The following is a 19,361-nucleotide window of genomic DNA, read 5'->3' as shown; positions in this document are numbered from 1 at the left end:
TGCCGGACCTTCGCCATATTTTCAGGTCAATTCACGGTTTATTTTGGCATATTCCAACGGTCCCGCGACGGTCACACACGAAAATTTGTAAGATTTTAGAGCAGATCGTTGTTCGTGATTTCTTCGTTTTAAAACCAATTTGTAGTATTAAATTTCGGGAAATATGCAGCGGGGTCGAGCGCGAGCCGTGTGAAATGCATGCGAACGGCGTCGGTGCGGCAAATCAGTGCGAAATCAAGCCCAAATGTGCGTAGGCTAACACTCACACACACTCGCGCACCACCACACACACGCACATACACACAGCTTTTTCGGTCATCACTCGCCCTCCCGTGAGAGCGAAGAGCATAACAGTAACAGTGTCTGGCAAGCAGCATTGGCAGCGCTGCGCGCACGAAAGAGAGGCAAACAGCAGAGGGGCGAACAGCAGCAAAAGGAAAATGTTTTCATTTATTACTCGCGGCTGTCGAAGGAAAAGCTGAGAAACTGCGGTGTTTTCCCGACTGCAAGTGTACTAATTATGCACCGGGCGGGCGGATGGCGCCGTTGGGGGGGCGCAAAGTGCGTTTGTGCGTCGGCCAGGCGAACAAATCGCAACAGCTGATGGCAGCGCAGCATCGAAGAAAAAAACTGAGCAGCAGCAGCTAACTGTAAAGTGCTCTGTTATTGTCGCACTGCAGGCCCCGCCCCCGCGCCCACCGCCCATAGCCCCCCAACATGAATGATTCACATTTTCCTTTGGCTTTTCCTCTCGTTTCCCCCCCTTTTTGCTGGCCAAAATAGACGCTGCTGCTGCCGCTGCCCATGCGTGTGCGCAATTAATTCTTTTCGATTTCCAAAGTTGTTTGCCAAAGTGCCAATCGTGTTTTTTCTCCCGTGTGTTTTGCCGCTGTTTTTCGCAGGCTCGAAGTGAAAACCCCCTAAAGCCAGAGGCGTCGTCACACACACTCGCACTCACTCACTTGGAATAAGCAAGGAAAAAGAAAAGGAAAGGCCAAGAAAAGCAAGTGTGTGCAGAAAACGCAGAAGAAGAGTGCGAAAAGTGCGGAAAGCTAGGAGCGAAGTGGCGTCGGGCGTCGGAGAGCCGGAGTGTCGTCCGGAGTAGTAGTAGTTGTCACCCATCCGTCGCAGGAAAATCCCCAGCATGGATGTCGAAACACAGGAAATACGACAGGTGAGCAGAGCCTATATGCTCTTTATGCTTTTTTTTTTCGATGGCCAGCAGAGCTAGTAACGAACGTAAATATGCGGCTCATACTTGAGAAAACACGGCTAAATAGCGCGCTCATTAACATTCCAGCGTTGGTAGTAGCAAAAAGAGGGGGCTAAGCGCAAGCGGGGGGAGCAGCGCGGCACTACCACCTACTCTCTTTGCCAAAATGGTGCGCTGAGGTAATGCCGCTCCCACTGTTCCGTCCGCTCTGCCAAAGCAGTTACAGTGGAAGCTCGGTGGAGTAAACGCAGCGTGGAAGCAGTGGGGTTACAGTGGGGATTTCTCTAGGATTATTGCTTAGAAATTTCGTTTTGTGTTATTTAGACAATTACCTTACTAAGAAAAAAAAACAATTTTTTAACTCAATAATCGTCTGAAGCGAGTCCCCACTGTAAAGCCACTTGACGCTTAGCGCTCAGCTCAGTTGTGTTCAGTTTGGCTTAGCGCTTAGCGCTTAGTATGCGACCGACACCTACTTACCTTTCGACTGGTTTCGATGGCCAATGCAAACAACAAACCGACCAGCAACCGGCTAGTTGGCCAGCAGAAGGGCGTGGGGTGCGGTACGGGCTGTGGAAGTAATAGGCGGCGCTGCTGCAACTTCCATTCATAAAAACTGCAGCGGCAGAAAACCAAAGCCGGAAAATGGAAAACGCTCTGGGCTCCCCTTCGATTAAGCGCCGAGCATTTGTTATCGTTTTTCTCGCTCTCCGCTCCACTCTGCGGCAGCTGCTGTTGCATGACCTAATCGCTAAATAAAAATAAAGAAAAAAACGGCTTACGCATGCGAAAGTCGAACGAAAAGGGAGAAACGCCAGCGCTCTGACACTCTGCTCGGGGGTTTGGGACTGCCTTGCGTGCACAGAGCTGACTTTTCCCCCCAGACAACTCCCTAGAAAGTTGGAGCTGGGAGCTTGGGTTTTGGCCGTTCTTGACGCGGCTCTATGTGATCGCCTGGCAATACAACGCGGCAAGCACAAACGAGAGCCAGCAAAAGCCCCAGCAAACCCCACCAGAAAACCCATTCAAACACCCAAAGTTGCTGACTCAAGCGGTGCGATGCGGTGCGCTCTCTTTGCCGCTTTCCTCCAATTTTTCTCTGGTATATTTAGCCTCGGCTATCGTGGAATGGAATGCCACCAAAAAACAAACGCCAGTCGGGCAAGATAATGAAATCATAAAGCCGCGCAAATTTCAATTTCCATTTGTGACATTTAAAAAGAACGCCAAGCAACTGAGAGACTTTATGGCAAACATATGCGGGCGATGTGGTGGGTACAGAGAGCAAAATGTCGCGAAAAAAAGGGGAAAATGTAGTAGAGGTTCTTGATTAAATAGAATGATATTTTAATGGAAATTGGGTTAGAGAAAAGAAGTTAAACAAATTATTTATCATACCTCTCGGAAGCATTTATGTTTGTAGTTTTGGAGGTATTTTAGGGCCTTGTTAATTGAAAATTAAAGAACAAAATGTCGCGAAATAAAGGGGAAAATGTAAAAGAGATTCTTGAATAAATGGAATAATATTTTGGGAACTAGGTTGCAGACATGCCAAAAATTTAAGTGGAAAATGTTGTAAAAGTTCTTGAAAATTTGAATAATATCTAAAATGGAAATTAGGTAGGAGAAAAGTAGGTTAGAAATCTTTAACTCACTTCTTTCTTCTTTTAGTTCTTTTAGGCTTTATTAATTAGAAATAAGGTTCAGTTTTGGGAGTACTTTCAGTATGTTTAGCCCCTTATGTACTCCTATTAGGCCATTTCCTAATACCTTTACCATAAGCTCATATAAGAACAGCTGTTCTTAAAAATTCCAGCACAAAATGCATGAAGGCGGAAATCTACATAGTATCTCTAAAATAAAATAGTTTCATCACCAAGATCATTAGGAATTAATCTTAATTAATGTCTTGTCTTGACACAAGTAGATCACTTGATTTTCTCTCTCTGCATCTCCGTGTATGCTGGAATAAAAATATGCCATCCATTCAATCCATCTCTAGTTCCATTCATTGTGGGCGTCCTAAACCAGCACTCATTTATTGTTTTTCTACGAATTGTTTACACGCTCTTTTGAAATTTGAGTTTCAGACATTTGGTTTTGCTTTGCTTTAGGTTTTTCCTCTGCATCTCCAAACACATCCATCGATGCCAAGCAAAGTGCAGCCAGAGTTTTTCCATTTCGCTGCTGCCGCTGCCTTGCCATTCAAATTATGTGGCGGACAGTTTTTCTGGTGGACACCGGCTTAGGCTGGCTTTTGGGTGGAAAGCGCTGCTCAACTGGCAAACAGGTTTTCCCTCCACCTGTTGACCAATTCGCATAGTTGGACGACGGTCTACGACCTACGCCAATATTGAAACCCCTCTCTGCCGGTGCAGTTTCCCCGCCTGAATCTGGAATGGCATTTTGTAATAAGCTTTTAGGCCAAAAAGAAACATTTGTTGTTAGACAAAAGAATTGTATTTGAACGAGTTCGATTTGGTTCTTGGCTGACACAGTTATTGATGACTTCATGCAACGATCTTTTTGGTGGAGAAACCCGTTTGAAACTTATGGAATGAAAGCAAATAATAAAGATACAAGATACAACAGAGGTGTTGCAACAAATACGTCGAAAAAGAGGCGCCGAAAGCGTGTAGAGAATAAAAAAGAATTGATGGATTCTCCTCTTCTCTTCCTCTATCTCTCAGTTCCTCTGTTATCTTCCCTGGGAAATAATCTCTACTGTGTTCCGTGTGGGCTGTTCTATGTTTACTTTCTTCATTAATATAATCCCTTGAACTTTGCCTGGGTATTTTATAGGCTGGCAAATAGAGGTTCCGCAGTCCGAAAAATCAAAGTTATATCTATTTACAGCTTGTGTTATCAGTGAACCATGTTTTATATTTGTTCTGGAGGTGAGATAATAGAAATTGGAACATATATTTAGTTTTCAAACCGATTTTCGCCTCTGCTACCGCGACAGTTTCCCTCTTGAGACTCTTTTTGATTGCTTTTTCCCCCTAGTTTCAATTAGACCCATTCCTAAATAGAGTCTTGAGGCTGCCATGGCTGTGGCTCTGTCGGAATTGTGATTATGAGTGCAGCAAGAAATGGGTTGGCTGGCGAAACAAGGCACAGCACTCGAGATGATTCTAAAAACGGGGCAGGAAAGAGCCGGCTGCGAGTGGAGTCTTTCATGCTGAGTGACCATCGTCCAGCCGAGCAGGCACAACCCCTTCACTTGGCTCCACTCCACTCCCTTTGCTGCCCAAAAAAAAAAAAAAATACAACAAAAATTAAAAGAGATGGGGCAAACAATGGAAGGCGGCTGGCGGCGCACGCCAAGCCAAACACGAGCGAGTTTATCGAACTCATATTGAAGATTGTACGCATGGCTTCACTCGGGGCACAGATACAGATACAGATACAGCTGGAGCTACCAGCTATACAAATGCAACAGATGCGGGGCGGGGCGGAGATACAAATACAGATACGATAGGCACTTGGCAGTAAGCTAGTTAATTGCCAAGGGAAAAAACAGAGAGCAGTTACGCAGGCTCAACTTGCCCTTGAGCTCCTCTGGGAGGGCCACCTGTTCTCGCGTTATCACAACAGCTTCCTCTGTCTGATTTAAAACCCATCCAAAACCCATTGCAGGCTCGTCAACGTGCTTCCGTCAAGTGGCTGCTCTCGAAGGCGTTCAACAATCGCGTGCCGGATAACCTAAAGGAGCCCTTCTATCGCGACCATGAGAACCAGGAGCGCCTCAAGCCGCAGATCATCGTAGAGCTGGGCAATGCCACGCTCTACTGCCAGACGCTGTCCAACCTGTATTCAGATCCCAACTACCAAAGCATGAACCACTGGTCAATATTACAGACGCTAGCGCGCAAGGGAGTACCCGTTGCCGAAACCTCGGACATGCCCATTACCGAAACGGTATTGATTCAAACGAATCCGCTGCGAATTGTGAGTAGAAAATTAGTTGAATCTAGATGTGAGTTCCTCCCCCATAATTTATGACCCCTTTTTTAATTCCTTTCAGAACGCCCACATGTCTGTGATAGAATCGCTGATGGTCTTGTATGCGAAGGAAATATCATCGGGTGACCGGGTCATGTCGGCCATTCGAAGGTGAGAGCTGGGATTACTTGGTTATTAAATCCGAGCTAATGGGTTTCCATTTATTTTTATGAACAGAATATCTGGCAGCAATTACCAGGCGCCTCCTGGCCAGTCCTATGAGCAAGCTCTGCTGGGCTGGATATCGCATGCCTGTGCGGCTCTTAAGAAACGCATCATCATGGAGGTGGAGACAGGAATGCCCGATGAAAATGTAAGCTAGAATATTTCCCTCTATATATTTTGCTTAATAACTTAATGGTTTTCGTTTTTAGGGCTCCCGCTTGCAGACGCCGGATATACCGCCTGTCAGGGACTTCCAGGATCTATGCGATGGCATCTGTTTGGCCCTGCTCATCTCGTACTATTGCCCCAAGGTGGTGCCCTGGACGAGTGTTAGGATCAACTATTTGCCCGCCGTCGAGGATTCCATACACAATATACTGCTAGTGGCGAATTTCTCCCAGAAGCATCTGCCATATGGCGTCTTCCACATGACGCCCGAGGATGTGACCTACATGCGGGGGTAGATAATTTTTTTCTAGCTATTAGTTTAAATTAAATATCTAATAATTGTTTTATTCTAGCTCCATGAAACTGAATCTGGTCTTGTTGCTCACGGATCTGTTCAATCTGTTTGAGATACACCCAGCAAAGTGTGTCTGCTACCCTGGAATGGATGGTCAGGGTAAGTGGAAGCCTTTTTATATGGTCTAAACATTCCCCCAAAACGCTGCACCGCATCGCATCTATCCCTGATCAATTGAACCCCCCTCGAAAAACGATTGGCCTGCCTGTCTGTGTTTTAAATATCTCAGTCCCTGGGGCATGCCTTGTTGTCCAAAGTGTATCCTTGTTTGCAATTTGTTTTCTTCATGGTTTCACATATGATTTTCTTTGAGTTTTAATCCTAATTTGGAAATAGCAAAACAATTGGTCAATAGAGAGGGGAAAAAAGTGGAATATTAGTCACTTTAAGGTGTAGAGAAACAAAAGAAATGACTCAATTTAAAAGGTAAAATCATCACCTGCAATTAGTCACAGAAAGCTTGAAGAGTACCTAGGAATTTAGAGCTCTTCACAGCTCGTAGAATCTGTAAATTAGCCCGCAAAGAATCAGTTTAAGCAGAACCGCAAAGCACCATTTAGGAGACGAGATAAACCACAACAGAAGTCTAGCAAATTTCCTTATTTATGTTTTGTTGTTGTATTTTAAACTGCGGTTTATGTTCCCTTTTTAGAGAAGAAACCACAGAAATTGACATGGAATCCATATGTAAAGCTCTCTCTCATCTTCACCTGATCCCACACTGAATCGTAGTCTCCACATTCTTAAATCAAAATCCAAATCAAAATCAATTCTGTACTGATCTCTTTCTTTGTTTCTTGTGCAAAACGCTTCCTTCTTGCCCACTTGTAACCGCAATCGTATCGAAATTTTCGGCTCCTAACCACACACACACACACACACTGACACCCATCACAAAACCACACTTAACCAAAAAAAAAACGCAACGTGTGTGTGTGCGTGATCCGCTCCAGATGTCATCGCCCGGCGCAGTTTGGGCGCCAATGAGCACGGGATCTGCCATCGAAGGGGCCTCACCGTACAGCCCGTTACGCCCATTCCCGATCTGCGCAGCGATCTCGACCAGCCGCCCGTTGGCTCACCGTCGAATCGGCCGCCATTTCAAGGTTTTTTTCTTCAAATTTTCTATGCGTGTTTTCCTCCCCCAAAAACAAAATGCAAACTTTCGATTTTTACTCCTTCGTTTGTTCATGAATGTGTTGTTGTTTCCATTTCCATTTGTTTGATGTTTGTTTGCTTGTTCTTCTGCTCTCACACATTCAGTTTGTTTGTTTGTTCGTTCCTTTTGCTTCATGTTTATATCGCAGGCCGACAAAATGTAAAGAAATTGGAGAACTAAGAAAAGGACTATAGTTTTCCGAAGGTTTTTGATACGCCTACACCTTAGGTTTTTGAGATATTCCTTCTTAAAAGTTGTAAATTTGTAGTGCTGTAACTTTAAAACGTTTTATTTATTTAAAAACCTGATATACAGCAAATTTTCTCAGTCCGGAAAAGTATATTCCAGTTCTTGGTTCCCAAAAAGCTGTCGACCTGTGTATACCAAGGTTTGGATTGGTGATCACAGCTGTTTGATATTAACAACCATTATAATATATAGCCCAAGAAGCAAGTAAAAGCAACTGTTTTAAGTCTGCACAGAAACACAGAAGCCTGGTAATGTCTTTGTCATAAGAGCACCCACTCATTTTTGGATTTTAAGACAATATAAATTCATTTTGTCATCTTAGTAACAAGCACATTGACTTGACGGAGACTTGAAGAAGACTTTAAAGAGAATTTATAGCTAAATTCTCCATTAAACCCATGCCTTTGAAAGAGTGAAAGCAATCTATGAAGCAACCTTCCCGTTGGGATAATTACCGAGTTCATGGGGGCACCACCACTTGGCACCCCATTTATACACGGAATGTTTCTGCTTTCGATTTGTGTTGTGTTTGCTTTTGCCCAATGCTTCCGATGCAACCAAAATATATATTTTAAAGTTTATCTACCTGCAAGCTGAACAAATTGTTTATTATTTAATTATTTCATTTTCTTTTCTTGTGTTTTAATTTTTGTTTATAATTTAGTTCCGCACTCGAATTCATTTGGCGGCGGCTTAAACCGCAAAACCACTCCGCCCAACGATTACCAGGCGACTTTTGATGGTTCAAATAATCAGGCCGAAGGTAATTTTATTTATTTATTTATTTATTATTCTTACTTTAATAAATTTAATGTGTGTTTTACCTTTGGTTCTGTGTGTACACATACTCTACATGTTTATTGGTTTTTAATTAAATTAAATTAAATTTGTGTAATTTTTTTTCTTTTTTCTGAATCCACCCCCCGACCCACACCACATGCTTAACAACCACAAAACCACCACAATCGTCATGCAACTGCCTCGCCGCTGCCTGCTACGCTCCAGCCTTCGTCGTGCACAAGTCGCGTGGCATCACCACCCTCGCCTCCATGCACTCGCAGCAGCAGCAGCAGCTCCATCAGCAGGCACAGCAGCAGCCGCAGTATCACCACCAGCAGTCACAGCTTCAGCTCCAACAGCAGCAGCAGCAGGAGCCCCTGGTTCCGGCTCGCTTGCGCCAGGCTAAAGAAAAGACCAATGTGGAGTCAAAGGCGGACGAGAGAGGTTTGCCTTTGCAGATGACTTTTTATTTCCAAGCCAAAGGGACTTGTATGTGGGAACTCTTTAAAAATATATTACTAATTACCAACTCTTAAAATCCCCATTTCCCATACAAGTCTCTGCCTTTATTGAACTTATTATTTCCTTAATTTGATTCACATTTTCATTTATTTTTATGTATTTTCCTTTTATTTTTTTCGTGCTTAACTCAGGCGATTTTGTCGCTGCGGGTCGACCAAGTAACTGGGAACAGAGCCGCCGGCCAAGCTTTGCAGGTATGAGCCACCTTAGTGACCCACTGTTGACCCAGAAATCGTAGTGTTCCTGTTTCTGTGTGATGTGTTGAGTTCATTTGAATGCAATTAGTTTCGTTTTATGGTTCATTTCGGCTTACTTCGTGTCCTACAAATACTCTCTCCTAAACCCCATTTGTCGTTGTTTTACAAGTTCCTTGAGTTTTCCAAGTTTTCCCTTTTGATTGGGACACCTTTCTGGCCTTTTCAGGACGTCGGTCGCGTAGAAATTCCTCCAGCGAGGACTCCCAGCTGACCATTGAGAACTTTGGCGGCTCTCAGGATCAGCTAAATACGCTGGGGAGATACGAACGCGAGCGGGATGTAAGGGAACGCAAGCTGTCCAACACCAGCGTAGGTGGGTATTTAAGCTAAGAATTCAGAGTTGAGCTGGGAATTAAATTCATTTTTTTACAGTGGAACCCGCTGTGGCCGTTCGCTCTTCTATTGCCGATGCCCGGGGCACCTTGCAGCTGGGCTATGACACGGATTCGGGCTCTGAGAAGCAGGATCGCGAGACGGAAAAGTATACGATGCGGCGACAAGCCAGGTGAGGACCAGGAAATCAACAGGTAAAAGCTTTGTAGTTACTATACCCCTCTTTCCTCTTCAGCGTCGACAATGTGCCCACGGTGTCATCGCACAATCTTTCGAATGCGGGCAGCCCGTTGCCCATGGCCCGGCACAAGCAACATTCCATCGACAAAGACTATCACAACAACAGCGGCGGCGGCGGCATGATGGCAGATCCATACAGTGATGCCCGCTCCACCAGCGGCTATGATCCGGAAAGCACGCCCGTGCGCAAGTCATCGACTAGCAGCATGCCGGCGAGTCCCGCTGCCTGGCAGTTGGATGTAGGCGATGAGGATATGCGATCGCTGGAGAATGCCAGCAAGCTGTCCACCATACGGATGAAGCTGGAGGAGAAGCGAAGGCGCATCGAGCAGGACAAGCGGAAGATTGAGATGGCGCTGTTAAGGCACCAGGAGAAGGTAGGCCTAGACTGACATATGTATATGTATAAACTATATATATATTTTCCCAGGAGGATCTGGAGTCGTGTCCGGATGTCATGAAGTGGGAGACCCTGAGCAACGAGTCGAAGCGCACGCCCGACATGGACCCCGTTGACTTGGACAAGTACCAGGTGGGTGTGGTTTTATATATATCTATGATGTTTTCCCCCTCACTAACCTTGCTCAGAGTGCCAGAGAGAAATTAATGTCTAACGCCTGTGTTTCCTCTTTTCTGTCCCACCCCCATTTTTTGTGTCCTGCTTCAACATCCCCACAAAACATACTCACACGCAACAAAAACACACAACACACGCCCATTAACCCAACGCCCACTAAAAAAAAACAACAATGGAACGAGCAGCAAAGCATCGCCATCATGAACATGAACCTGCAAGATATCCAGCAGGATATCCACCGCCTGGCCACCCAGCAGAGTCAAATGCAGGCGCAGCACTTGCAGGCCCAGCAGCTGATGCAGGCCCAGCAGATAGCCAACATGCTGAACCAGGTAACCGCCATTCAACCACATTCCCCCCGCCTCAAACTCAAACTCATCGCAGCAGCAGCTACAGCAGCAGCCTAGCTAATTAACGAAGGATATGGATCTAAGCTTCATGTTTTTGTTTTTGTCTGATTTCTTGGTGGGTTTTAAGGATGTTGATTGCTTTTAGAGGAGATTAAGGGGTTCTGTTTGTTAATCCTTGCATAGCTTTTCCTTAACTTGAATCTCCTCCCAAAGAAACCAATGTCTCTCTGACCCCAAACTTGTATTATTTGTCAACAAAAAAGGCTCAAAACCCAGAAAAAACCCCAATTTCGTTGTCAACTAACAAATTGTTTTATTGATCTCGTTTTGTTACCCGCAACTTGCAACCAACCCCCCGCCCTGATCTGCAACTCTCGTTACCCGCACTAACCGCATACACAGCAGCAGACCTATGGTTCGCAGCAGCACTTGGCCACTGATCATCATTACCAGCCGTCAAGAACCATGCAGCAAAGCTTTGGCTCATCGCCGCATCTTCCGCAGGCCTACAATGCCCCCGTCAGTGCGTACAGCTCCCGTCCGCCCAGTCGCGATCCATACCAGCAGCAGTTGCAGCATCAGCATCAACAGCAGCAGCAGCAGCCCATGGCCATGCCCCAGCCCATGCAGTATGTCAACGAGCACGGCCAGTACATGTCGCCGCCGCAGCCCGCCCACTATATGCCGCAGCAGCAGCCGCAGAGCATCTACAGCGACAACGGGGCGGGCTACAACCACAGCAACCACTCGCCGTATGGCGGTGCTCCGCCTGAGTACAGAAACAGTGTGGTTTATGATGATTATGGGCAGCCCACCAATCACTTTTACCTGCACGAGTCCTCGCCCCAGCAACAACAACAACAGCAGGGACATCCGCAGCAGCGTCGAACCTGGGCGCACTCGGCAGCAGCGGCCGCCTACGAGCAGCAGCAGCAGATCCAGCAGCCTCTGGTGGATGTGAATGCCTGGCAGACGCAGCAAAAGCAGAAGCAGACTTGGATGAACAGGCCTCCCTCGAGTGTGGGAGCACCCAGTCCGGGCAGCTTTGTCCTCCATCAAAACGGTGGAGGTGGCGGAGGCGTCGGCGGCGGAGGTGAGCTCCAGCATCTCTTCCAGGTCCAGGCCTCACCCCAGCACAGTCAGCGGCAAGTGGGTGGCTCCAATGGGGTCCAGCGTCAGCAGTCGCTGACCAATTTGCGGGACAATCGTTCGCCCAAGGCCCCGCAACCCATGGGAATGCCCATGGGGATGCCCATGCAGCATGAGGATATGATGGCGCCGCAGAGCATCTGCTTTATTGGGGATGAAGAGGATGTGGATGAGCTAGAGCGCAACATCATCGAATCCATGCAATCAACGCGCATCTCCGATTTTGTCCACCAGTCGCAGCAGCAGCATCAGCTGCAACTTCAGAACCAGCAGCAGCAGCAGCGGTTGCAGGGTCACAGCGGACGAGGCAGCAGCTCGGAGGACTACGACAGCGGGGAGATGATCTCCAACAAGCTGAACATCACCAGTGGCAACCTCACCTACCGCATACCCTCGCCCTCCCGTCCCTCCATTCAGGCCAATAGCTTCCAGGATCCCCGGGCCTTGGCAGCAGCAGCGGCGGCAGCATCTAGTGGCGATGATCGAGAGCCGCCCGAAAAGGGCTTCTACATCTCCTTCGACGACGAGCAGCCCAAGCGGCCGAAGCCACCTTTGAGGGCTAAGCGATCGCCCAAAAAGGAGGCCTTGCCGGGCAGCAGGGACAGCGTGGATCATCAGGCCACCCTTAAGCGCGAGTCCCTGAGTCAGCTGCACAACAACAATAACAACAATATAGGATTTGGTGGGGAGGACGAGAGCAGCAGCAAGCCGGCGGCAACAACCAGGCACAGCATCCATGGCCTCAATAGCCACTCCAACAGTGTCAAATCCCCCGGCAATGCCACCTACAACAAGTACACCGATGAGCCGCCCATCCAACTGCGGCAGCTGGCCGCCGTCTCAGGAGCACCAGTTTCACCCACTGGCCATGAGCGTCGGTATCTGGAGGATTTGACCAATCAGACGTCGCCACTGCCCCAGCAGCCAATGTCGCCCACGCGGCTCCAGCAGAGCAGCAACAATGCCGAGGCGGCCAGGAATAAGGCGCTGGTCATAGGGGCAGACAGCGCCAACTTGGATCCGGTAAGTTATGTTTTTAATTGGGATTTAAACTCCATAATCTAACCTAAATATACCCTTTTGCTCTGCCAGGACTCTGTAGATGAGATGGAGCGACGCAAGGAGAAGATCATGCTGCTGTCCTTGCAACGACGACAGCAGCAGGAGGAGGCTAAGGCGCGCAAGGAGATTGAGTCTTCGCAGAAGCGGGAAAAGGAGCGCGAGAAGGAGGAGGAGCGAGCGCGCAAGAAGGAAGAGCAAATGGCGCGGCGTGCGGCCATTTTGGAGCAACACAGACTCAAGAAAGCCATCGAAGAGGCCGAACGAGAGGTAAGCAATGCCATTAAAATCCTGTGAACAGAATCTCATATATATTTTGTTATTTTTTTGTAGGGTAAAACCCTAGATCGGCCCGATATGCATGTTAAACTGCAACCCCAGTCATCCACCTCAACGACACCGCGGCTGAGACAGCAGCGCAACACGCGACCCAGGCCCAAGACCATCCATGTGGACGATGCCAGCGTGGATATCAGCGAGGCTTCGAGCATCTCTAGTCGGGGCAAGAAAGGCTCTAGCTCGAATCTAACTGGTGAGCTTGAGAAATTTTATGATATCTTTGAAAAACCTATGAAAATCTGAGATGTTATAAGATTTCTTTGAGAAATCTGTGTACTTTCGGTCTCCCGAATTTGTTTTCAATTGATATCACACCGTTTTTATGTTAATATTTTCATGTTTTTCCTATTATTTCTGTGACCTGTTTTTATTTAGCTATTGATTTTGTTAAACCCTCGTATTTTATTGCTAATTTGCTGACCTTTATTCGTTTTGTTTTTCGTTTTTGAATTTGAACTGTACCTACAGGCTACGGTCAGCTAAGCTCAAATTCAATGAAACGAGATTACTACAGGGGCTCGCAAGACTCCCTCACTGTAAAAGGTAATTTTTGGCTTTTATTTTACCCTCATTAATGCATTGTCTTTATATATATTTCATCTGTAGTAAGTCGTTTTTAGTTATTATCCAAGTTAAGTTTAAGCATGTTTAGTTATCGCCTAAGTTGATTCGGTTTTTGGTTAACTATTTGAACTGCACTTGGACTAAATTGTAGGCTGTGTAAGCTCTTTTTCTCTATAATAACTAAATGGATATATGGATATTTGATAAGATGTAACCACTAATCTCGTTTACACAGAGTCACCCGATGATTATCCCAGTACAAGTTCAACTCCGATTGGACGACGGGGATCGTATAAAACTTCCAGAGGTTGGTGATGGGTAACACACACACACACGCGCCTAACAAGTTTTACTTTTTGGTTTTAACTAGGGAAATATCGGTGGTGTATCGATCATATAATTTATCGATCGATAATTTAACGTTGTGATATATGTTCTATAAATCGATTTAATCGAAAACACACGTTATGTTATCGAAAGTGATATTTCCCTCGACTCTTTTCTTTTAATTCCACAAAATTCGCATTCAAAACACGCTTTTGATTTCCTCTTTTTATATTTCTTGATTTTATAGTTTGGTCTTGGACTAACAACGATTTTTATTAACTGATTTATTGCTAAGAAAAGTCACGCTAAATGAAAATAGCCAGCAAAAAAAGAAACTAAGCTAAACTGCAAAAAAACCTCAACTACTAAACTAACCCAAAAAAAAAGCACTGCCAGTAAAAAAGCACCCCAGCTGAGAGCTAAAAAATGGATATAAGACACGGTTGAGGTTCGGAGGATATTTAAGTTTGGTTTTCCGTTTGGTTTTTTGAGGTTGCGGGGCAATAAGTTTGATTTACGACTTCATTGTAAGCCTCATTTTGTGTGCCAACCACCCCCACCCATACATTTGTGTTGATTGAATTGCGAAAGAATATCTAGTTGTTTTTTTCACCTGTATACTGATGCACACACACTCCGGGCTCCGACCCGCCTTGACCTGTTTTCAGAGCCAGCCGGCGTTGAAAGGGGCCGCACTCTGTCGCGGATCTCCGTTGCGAAGGGCAGCACGCTTAATTTCCGGGGCCGAAAGTCCAATTCGCTAATGAATCTGTGCGGTAAGAAGCGTTTCCACAACCACAACAAGCTAAGCTGCCTGCCTGTGTTTACTACCTTTACTCTCTACTGTATCCCTTTAAGTATCTACTGCTACGTCTTTCTGTTGATTTTTCGGGTTGTAACCTGTATCCTTTAGTTTGGTTTTGGTATCTCTGGTCTTTGATGGTGTCAAGTACTTGTATACTTTCTTACTTTCCGTATTCTATCTTGTCTTTGTCTTTATCTTTGATTTTTCTGTACATATCTTTGAAGAATACTTTTATTATTTGCTATATGATTTTATCTGTAAACCTTCACTGCGCTGATTCGGCTTCCCAATTGCTTTCAATAATGATGATGATGATGCAATAATGGTGGTGGTTATGGTGGTGGTGTTGGTCTTGGTTCCCTTTCAAAGCTTTATTGTGTTTTGTCTCAGCGAAATGAGGGATATGGTTTTGGGGTTCCCGGTTCCGGTTCCGTCTTGTGAAATAAAGACAATGTACACTCTGGCACAGACACAATCACTCTCACTCTCACCTTTAAACACACGTGCACTTGTACATTTGTTCGATTTAAAACCAGATCATGATCAGCCTTAGCTTTAAGAGATCTACGAAATTGCTTAACTAAATTTTGTGCACACATTCTCTTCTTTTATTTCTCTTTCTTTCAACTCAACTCAACTCTCAAACCTGTCTAAAAACGATTCTTGAAATTAACCAAAAACCAACAACAACAAAAAATATGAATAAAAACCGTTTGATTTAACCGAATAAAACGAACTCATCGCCATCCATCCACGTGACTAACAACGCATACATCAACTGGTAACCTGCATGATGGACTCTTTGGGTGATGATCTCGCTCTCGTTCTGATCCGATCTGTTTTGTGCATGCGCCGCTCATCGCCCGTCGCTGACTGAATGATTGACCACGACGACCACAACACTCTCTTCCCTCTCTGTTGCTTGCCGGTTAGACACAGATTCGGGACTGGGACGCGCCACACCGCCGCGGCGTGCTCCGTCGCCTGGAATGGGAATGGGCGCTTCAGGTAGGCATATGCCATCACCCTCGGGACCGGGCTCTTTGCCGCCAGGTTTGATATCGAAACGTCGCGGATTTGATGATGGATCCAGCGATTTCTCATTAACTCCGAATTTGAACATGGAATATTCGGGTTTGTATCTCCTCTCTCTCTCCTTCTCTCTCCCCCACACACATGTCTTCAAAAACAATCAATCAATCCATAATTCAAATCAATCCTCAGTTACATAGTTCACCCTCTCCACCGATCATCACCTGCATCTGCATTTGTTTTCCAAGTTTGGAAGCCGCCGCCTTATGATTTTCAACATTTATCGTTTTAATCGTTTCATTTCCATTCGTTTATTATACAATTTAATCGTTTCATTTCAATACGTTCCATCCATTTACAAGAATTGGCGTCTGTTGTGCAGATTGCATTTATTTATATACTCAACATGCCATACATATTTGAGTTCTACATAGATGATATACAAGTTCTAGAGGTCTGCGACAGTCTGTAGAATCCGATACTTGGTTCGTTCGTTTGTTCGTCCACCTCTTGCGTTCCCTACAATATATGATATATATAGCGCCGTCAAATCCACGACTTTCGATGGTCAAACGTTAACCCGACATACGAAATGTGTTTTTAGTGATTTAAAGCACCCAAGAAAAAGCTTTCTAAACCCCAAAAATAAGAATCAAATAACCGCTTCACGTTGGAATACTAAAAATTAAATTAAGCAAACAAAAAAGCAAGCACTTAAGTTAAGTTTGTTTTGATTTTTGTTTACTTTTAAAAGACTAATGTATGCGCTTAGGAAAGTTAAGCCAGTTTTATTATTTCTTTGAGAAGTTAATACTATTATTTATTTTATTTTTTTATTATTAACTTGAAAGTTAACCCAAGTGAATCCCGTAGATTCGCTTAGCACGTAGCCTGCCTTAGAAGAGTTTTAAAATATTTATACAATCTAGAAGCTTGCCATTTGCATCCAACAAAAAAAGTAGAAAATATCCACAGATATTCTTTTTTATTCGATATATATTTCAACTTCCTTGGGTTGTGCTTTTGACAGGTCCGAAACTCTACAAACAACCAGCGGCCAAATCGAATCGTGGCATTATACTAAACGCCGTCGAATACTGCGTGTTTCCCGGCGTGGTTAACCGCGAGGCCAAACAGAAAGTGCTGGAGAAGATTGCGCGCTCGGAGGCGAAGCATTTTCTGGTACTCTTCCGCGATGCGGGCTGCCAGTTCCGCGCCCTCTACAGCTACGTGCCCGAGACGGACCAGGTGACCAAGCTGTACGGCACTGGGCCTAGTCAAGTCGACGAAGTGATGTTCGACAAGTTCTTCAAGTGAGTTTTAACTATGAGATTTTCCTAGTAAAGAGCTCGCTAACTTGCTATTTGTTTGTACCTGGCAGATACAACTCAGGTGGCAAGTGCTTCTCGCAAGTGCACACGAAGCATCTGACGGTGACCATCGACGCCTTCACAATACACAACTCGCTGTGGCAGGGCAAGCGAGTGGCTTTGCCAAGCAAAAAGGACATGGCGCTTGTTATCTAAGCAGCGAGTAAGAGTACGAGGAACGTGAAACGAGGAGCATGAAGCTAGTAAACAGGAACGTGAAACGAGTAGCGAGTAAACAGGAACGTGAAACGAGTAGCGGGTAGCGAGTAAAGAGGAGCTTGGAGCGAAAAGCAGCGAGTTCGTTCACGGCGAAGCCAACAACGAGCGCTTGGCGCTGTTTTTGGCCAGGATCCACCACAACTAAACTATTCTACACACGTTTTGCGCATTAAGACATCTCCCTGCAGAAAGCATAACACAAACATAAACAAAGTTGGGTGTTCATCGGGGTATATAGTACATAATTATGGCTAATTACTATTTGCACATGTTTGAGGAACAAGAAACGAGAACAAGAATTGGAATTTACGGAATATTGTAGTGATTAATACAATGCGATTGAATATTTATTTTGAATATAAATGCATATAATCCAGCCTCTGAGAATTTATTGTTCGCGCATGATGATGAGCTATATAGAAGAGCAAAAGCCAAAAGCCAGAATATGTCATGGTGGGGAAAATCGAAGAACAAATGTAGAAAGCAAACACCATTTTTTATTAATTTGTTTTTATACATATATATATTGTTATTCTTGTGAAAATTGATACTTGGCGGAAATAATATTATGGAAAAATAATTTTTCAGCAGCCAAAGTCGAAACACTAATTTTAATGCCAACTAGCTATTTATTTTAACACTAATTAATACTTTTACTTTTTAATGCGTATTAAAAAAAGGGAATAATAATACAACTAATATTTAAAGCTAAAGATATATCTCGTATATCTCGATACAAACAAGAAAAAGACTTTTGACTGCTGAAAGCGGAGCTCCTTGGCATCCGATTTCGATGGCATTTCTCGCTTCTCGAGCTGAGAGGGTTGGCTGGAATTGACTTGGTAACTGCCATCGACCTTACTTTAAACTCTGTTCGAGATTGCTCAACCGTTCGTTGCACCTGGCCTGCACTTAACCCCCACTCATCCTGTTTTACTTTTTAATATATAATTTTAAATAAAGCTGCTCGTATCTTATGATTTACACCTGCTTCTACACAAAAAACGATATTATTTCCCTTGCAAAGGTAACTCGTGCTTTGTATTTCTAGCTAGCAAAGTGAGGGGAGAAGAAAGAGTAACTAAAATATAGAGCATAATCCAACTACAAACTACAAGGCCATCTCGGGGGCAGAGCAGTTTGGTGGGGGATCAGGTTAAATATTAAATCTATGTAATATGTATATGTATGTGCGTGTCGGGGCAGTTGTGTGCCCTTGGCCCAACTAGCTCCCAAATAATGAATATTAATGAGATCTAAAAACATTATTATATAAAATGTAATAAAGTTATTGAACAATGATTATTTAACAAAACAAATCTAAAGAGTTTCAATGTGTGTTTTATTAATAATTCTACTTAAATCTAAGCATTAATTGTTTACATTTGGAAATCATCTCGCATGTCATTGTAGCGCATCACATGCTCCTTGATCTTGGAGCCATCCACCCAGGTAACAAAGTCCTCGAGGTTTCGGGAGACCAGAAAAGCAGGATCCTTGACCATTTCGGGACCCACGCGTACATGGCCATGTTCTATGAGGTCTGTGGCTCCCTTGAGATGCTCCGACATGCGCACTGTAATGATGTTAATCTTTAAATTTATATTTAATTAATTTAAATAAATAAAACCTACGCTTGACCATAATCACTGGCAGCCGTCTTCGGCAGAAGTGACTGGCCGAGATTTTGGCTGCCGTTTCCAGTGTCAGTTGATCATTTGAGACGCCCATGGCATGGATTTTATTAAGCAGCATTGTGGTGGCCTCTACCTTGAAGGGGTCTGAGGCATCCAGCTTGGCTATCTTCTCAGCCAGTTCACGTATTTCCCGGGCTAACTTATTGTACCTGAAATAGGTTTACCAAAATATGTTTAATTATGCTAAAAATCTTAGTTTTTAGTGAGACTCACTTGGTGTAATCCTCTCGTTTTTGTATGTGATAGCGCCTTAGGATCTTGTTCTCCTTGCCGCTGTTGTCCACCTTCCAGGTGATAAAGTCCACCTTCTTGAGCAGCTTTTGCTCATGGAATTTGAGTTTACGCACCATTTTAATTAATTATTTTGTTATTATTGTGGTTGGCGAACATGTGCGATGAAACAATGTGACCAGGCTAGAGTCTAGTT

General features: G+C 44.7%; 2 protein-coding genes across 48 annotated transcripts; one reads left to right on the top strand and one right to left on the bottom strand.

Annotated features, from left to right (window-relative positions):
• The first annotated feature begins 68 nt into the window (after nt 1-68).
• Nucleotides 69-18,565, top strand: Patronin (calmodulin-regulated spectrin-associated protein patronin). Of its 47 annotated transcripts, none has more exons than XM_070284453.1 (25): nt 69-246; nt 903-1,174; nt 4,853-5,164; nt 5,241-5,329; nt 5,396-5,531; nt 5,593-5,843; nt 5,905-6,005; nt 6,860-7,012; nt 7,979-8,077; nt 8,320-8,538; nt 8,748-8,810; nt 9,040-9,186; nt 9,246-9,378; nt 9,442-9,823; nt 9,877-9,978; nt 10,209-10,355; nt 10,878-12,545; nt 12,615-12,851; nt 12,915-13,113; nt 13,389-13,463; nt 13,720-13,791; nt 14,480-14,587; nt 15,550-15,750; nt 16,679-16,961; nt 17,030-18,565. In XM_070284453.1, the coding sequence occupies exons 2-25, from the start codon at nt 1,145-1,147 to the stop codon at nt 17,172-17,174; spliced, it is 5,352 nt and encodes a 1,783-aa protein (XP_070140554.1). In that variant the 5' UTR covers nt 69-246; nt 903-1,144; the 3' UTR covers nt 17,175-18,565. The 47 variants fall into 47 exon arrangements, with proteins under 47 accessions (XP_070140554.1, XP_070140549.1, XP_070140557.1 ...); XM_070284448.1 differs by having other exon boundaries at nt 10,779-12,545; XM_070284456.1 differs by having other exon boundaries at nt 10,776-12,545; nt 15,556-15,624.
• LOC108073016 (U3 small nucleolar ribonucleoprotein protein IMP3) lies at nt 18,559-19,358 on the bottom strand. The gene is made up of 3 exons (XM_017164474.3): nt 19,148-19,358; nt 18,872-19,083; nt 18,559-18,813 (listed from the first exon to the last, which is right to left on the bottom strand). Exons 1-3 carry the CDS (start codon nt 19,282-19,284, stop codon nt 18,617-18,619), a joined length of 546 nt encoding a protein of 181 aa, XP_017019963.1. The 5' UTR covers nt 19,285-19,358; the 3' UTR covers nt 18,559-18,616.
• Between the last annotated feature and the right edge of the window lie 3 nt (nt 19,359-19,361).

Source organism: Drosophila kikkawai, chromosome 2R, assembly GCF_030179895.1.
Source record: "Drosophila kikkawai strain 14028-0561.14 chromosome 2R, DkikHiC1v2, whole genome shotgun sequence".
Taxonomy (NCBI): domain Eukaryota; kingdom Metazoa; phylum Arthropoda; class Insecta; order Diptera; family Drosophilidae; genus Drosophila; species Drosophila kikkawai.
Note: the sequence above shows the minus strand (reverse complement) of the source record. Positions and strands in the feature narration are given on the sequence as shown.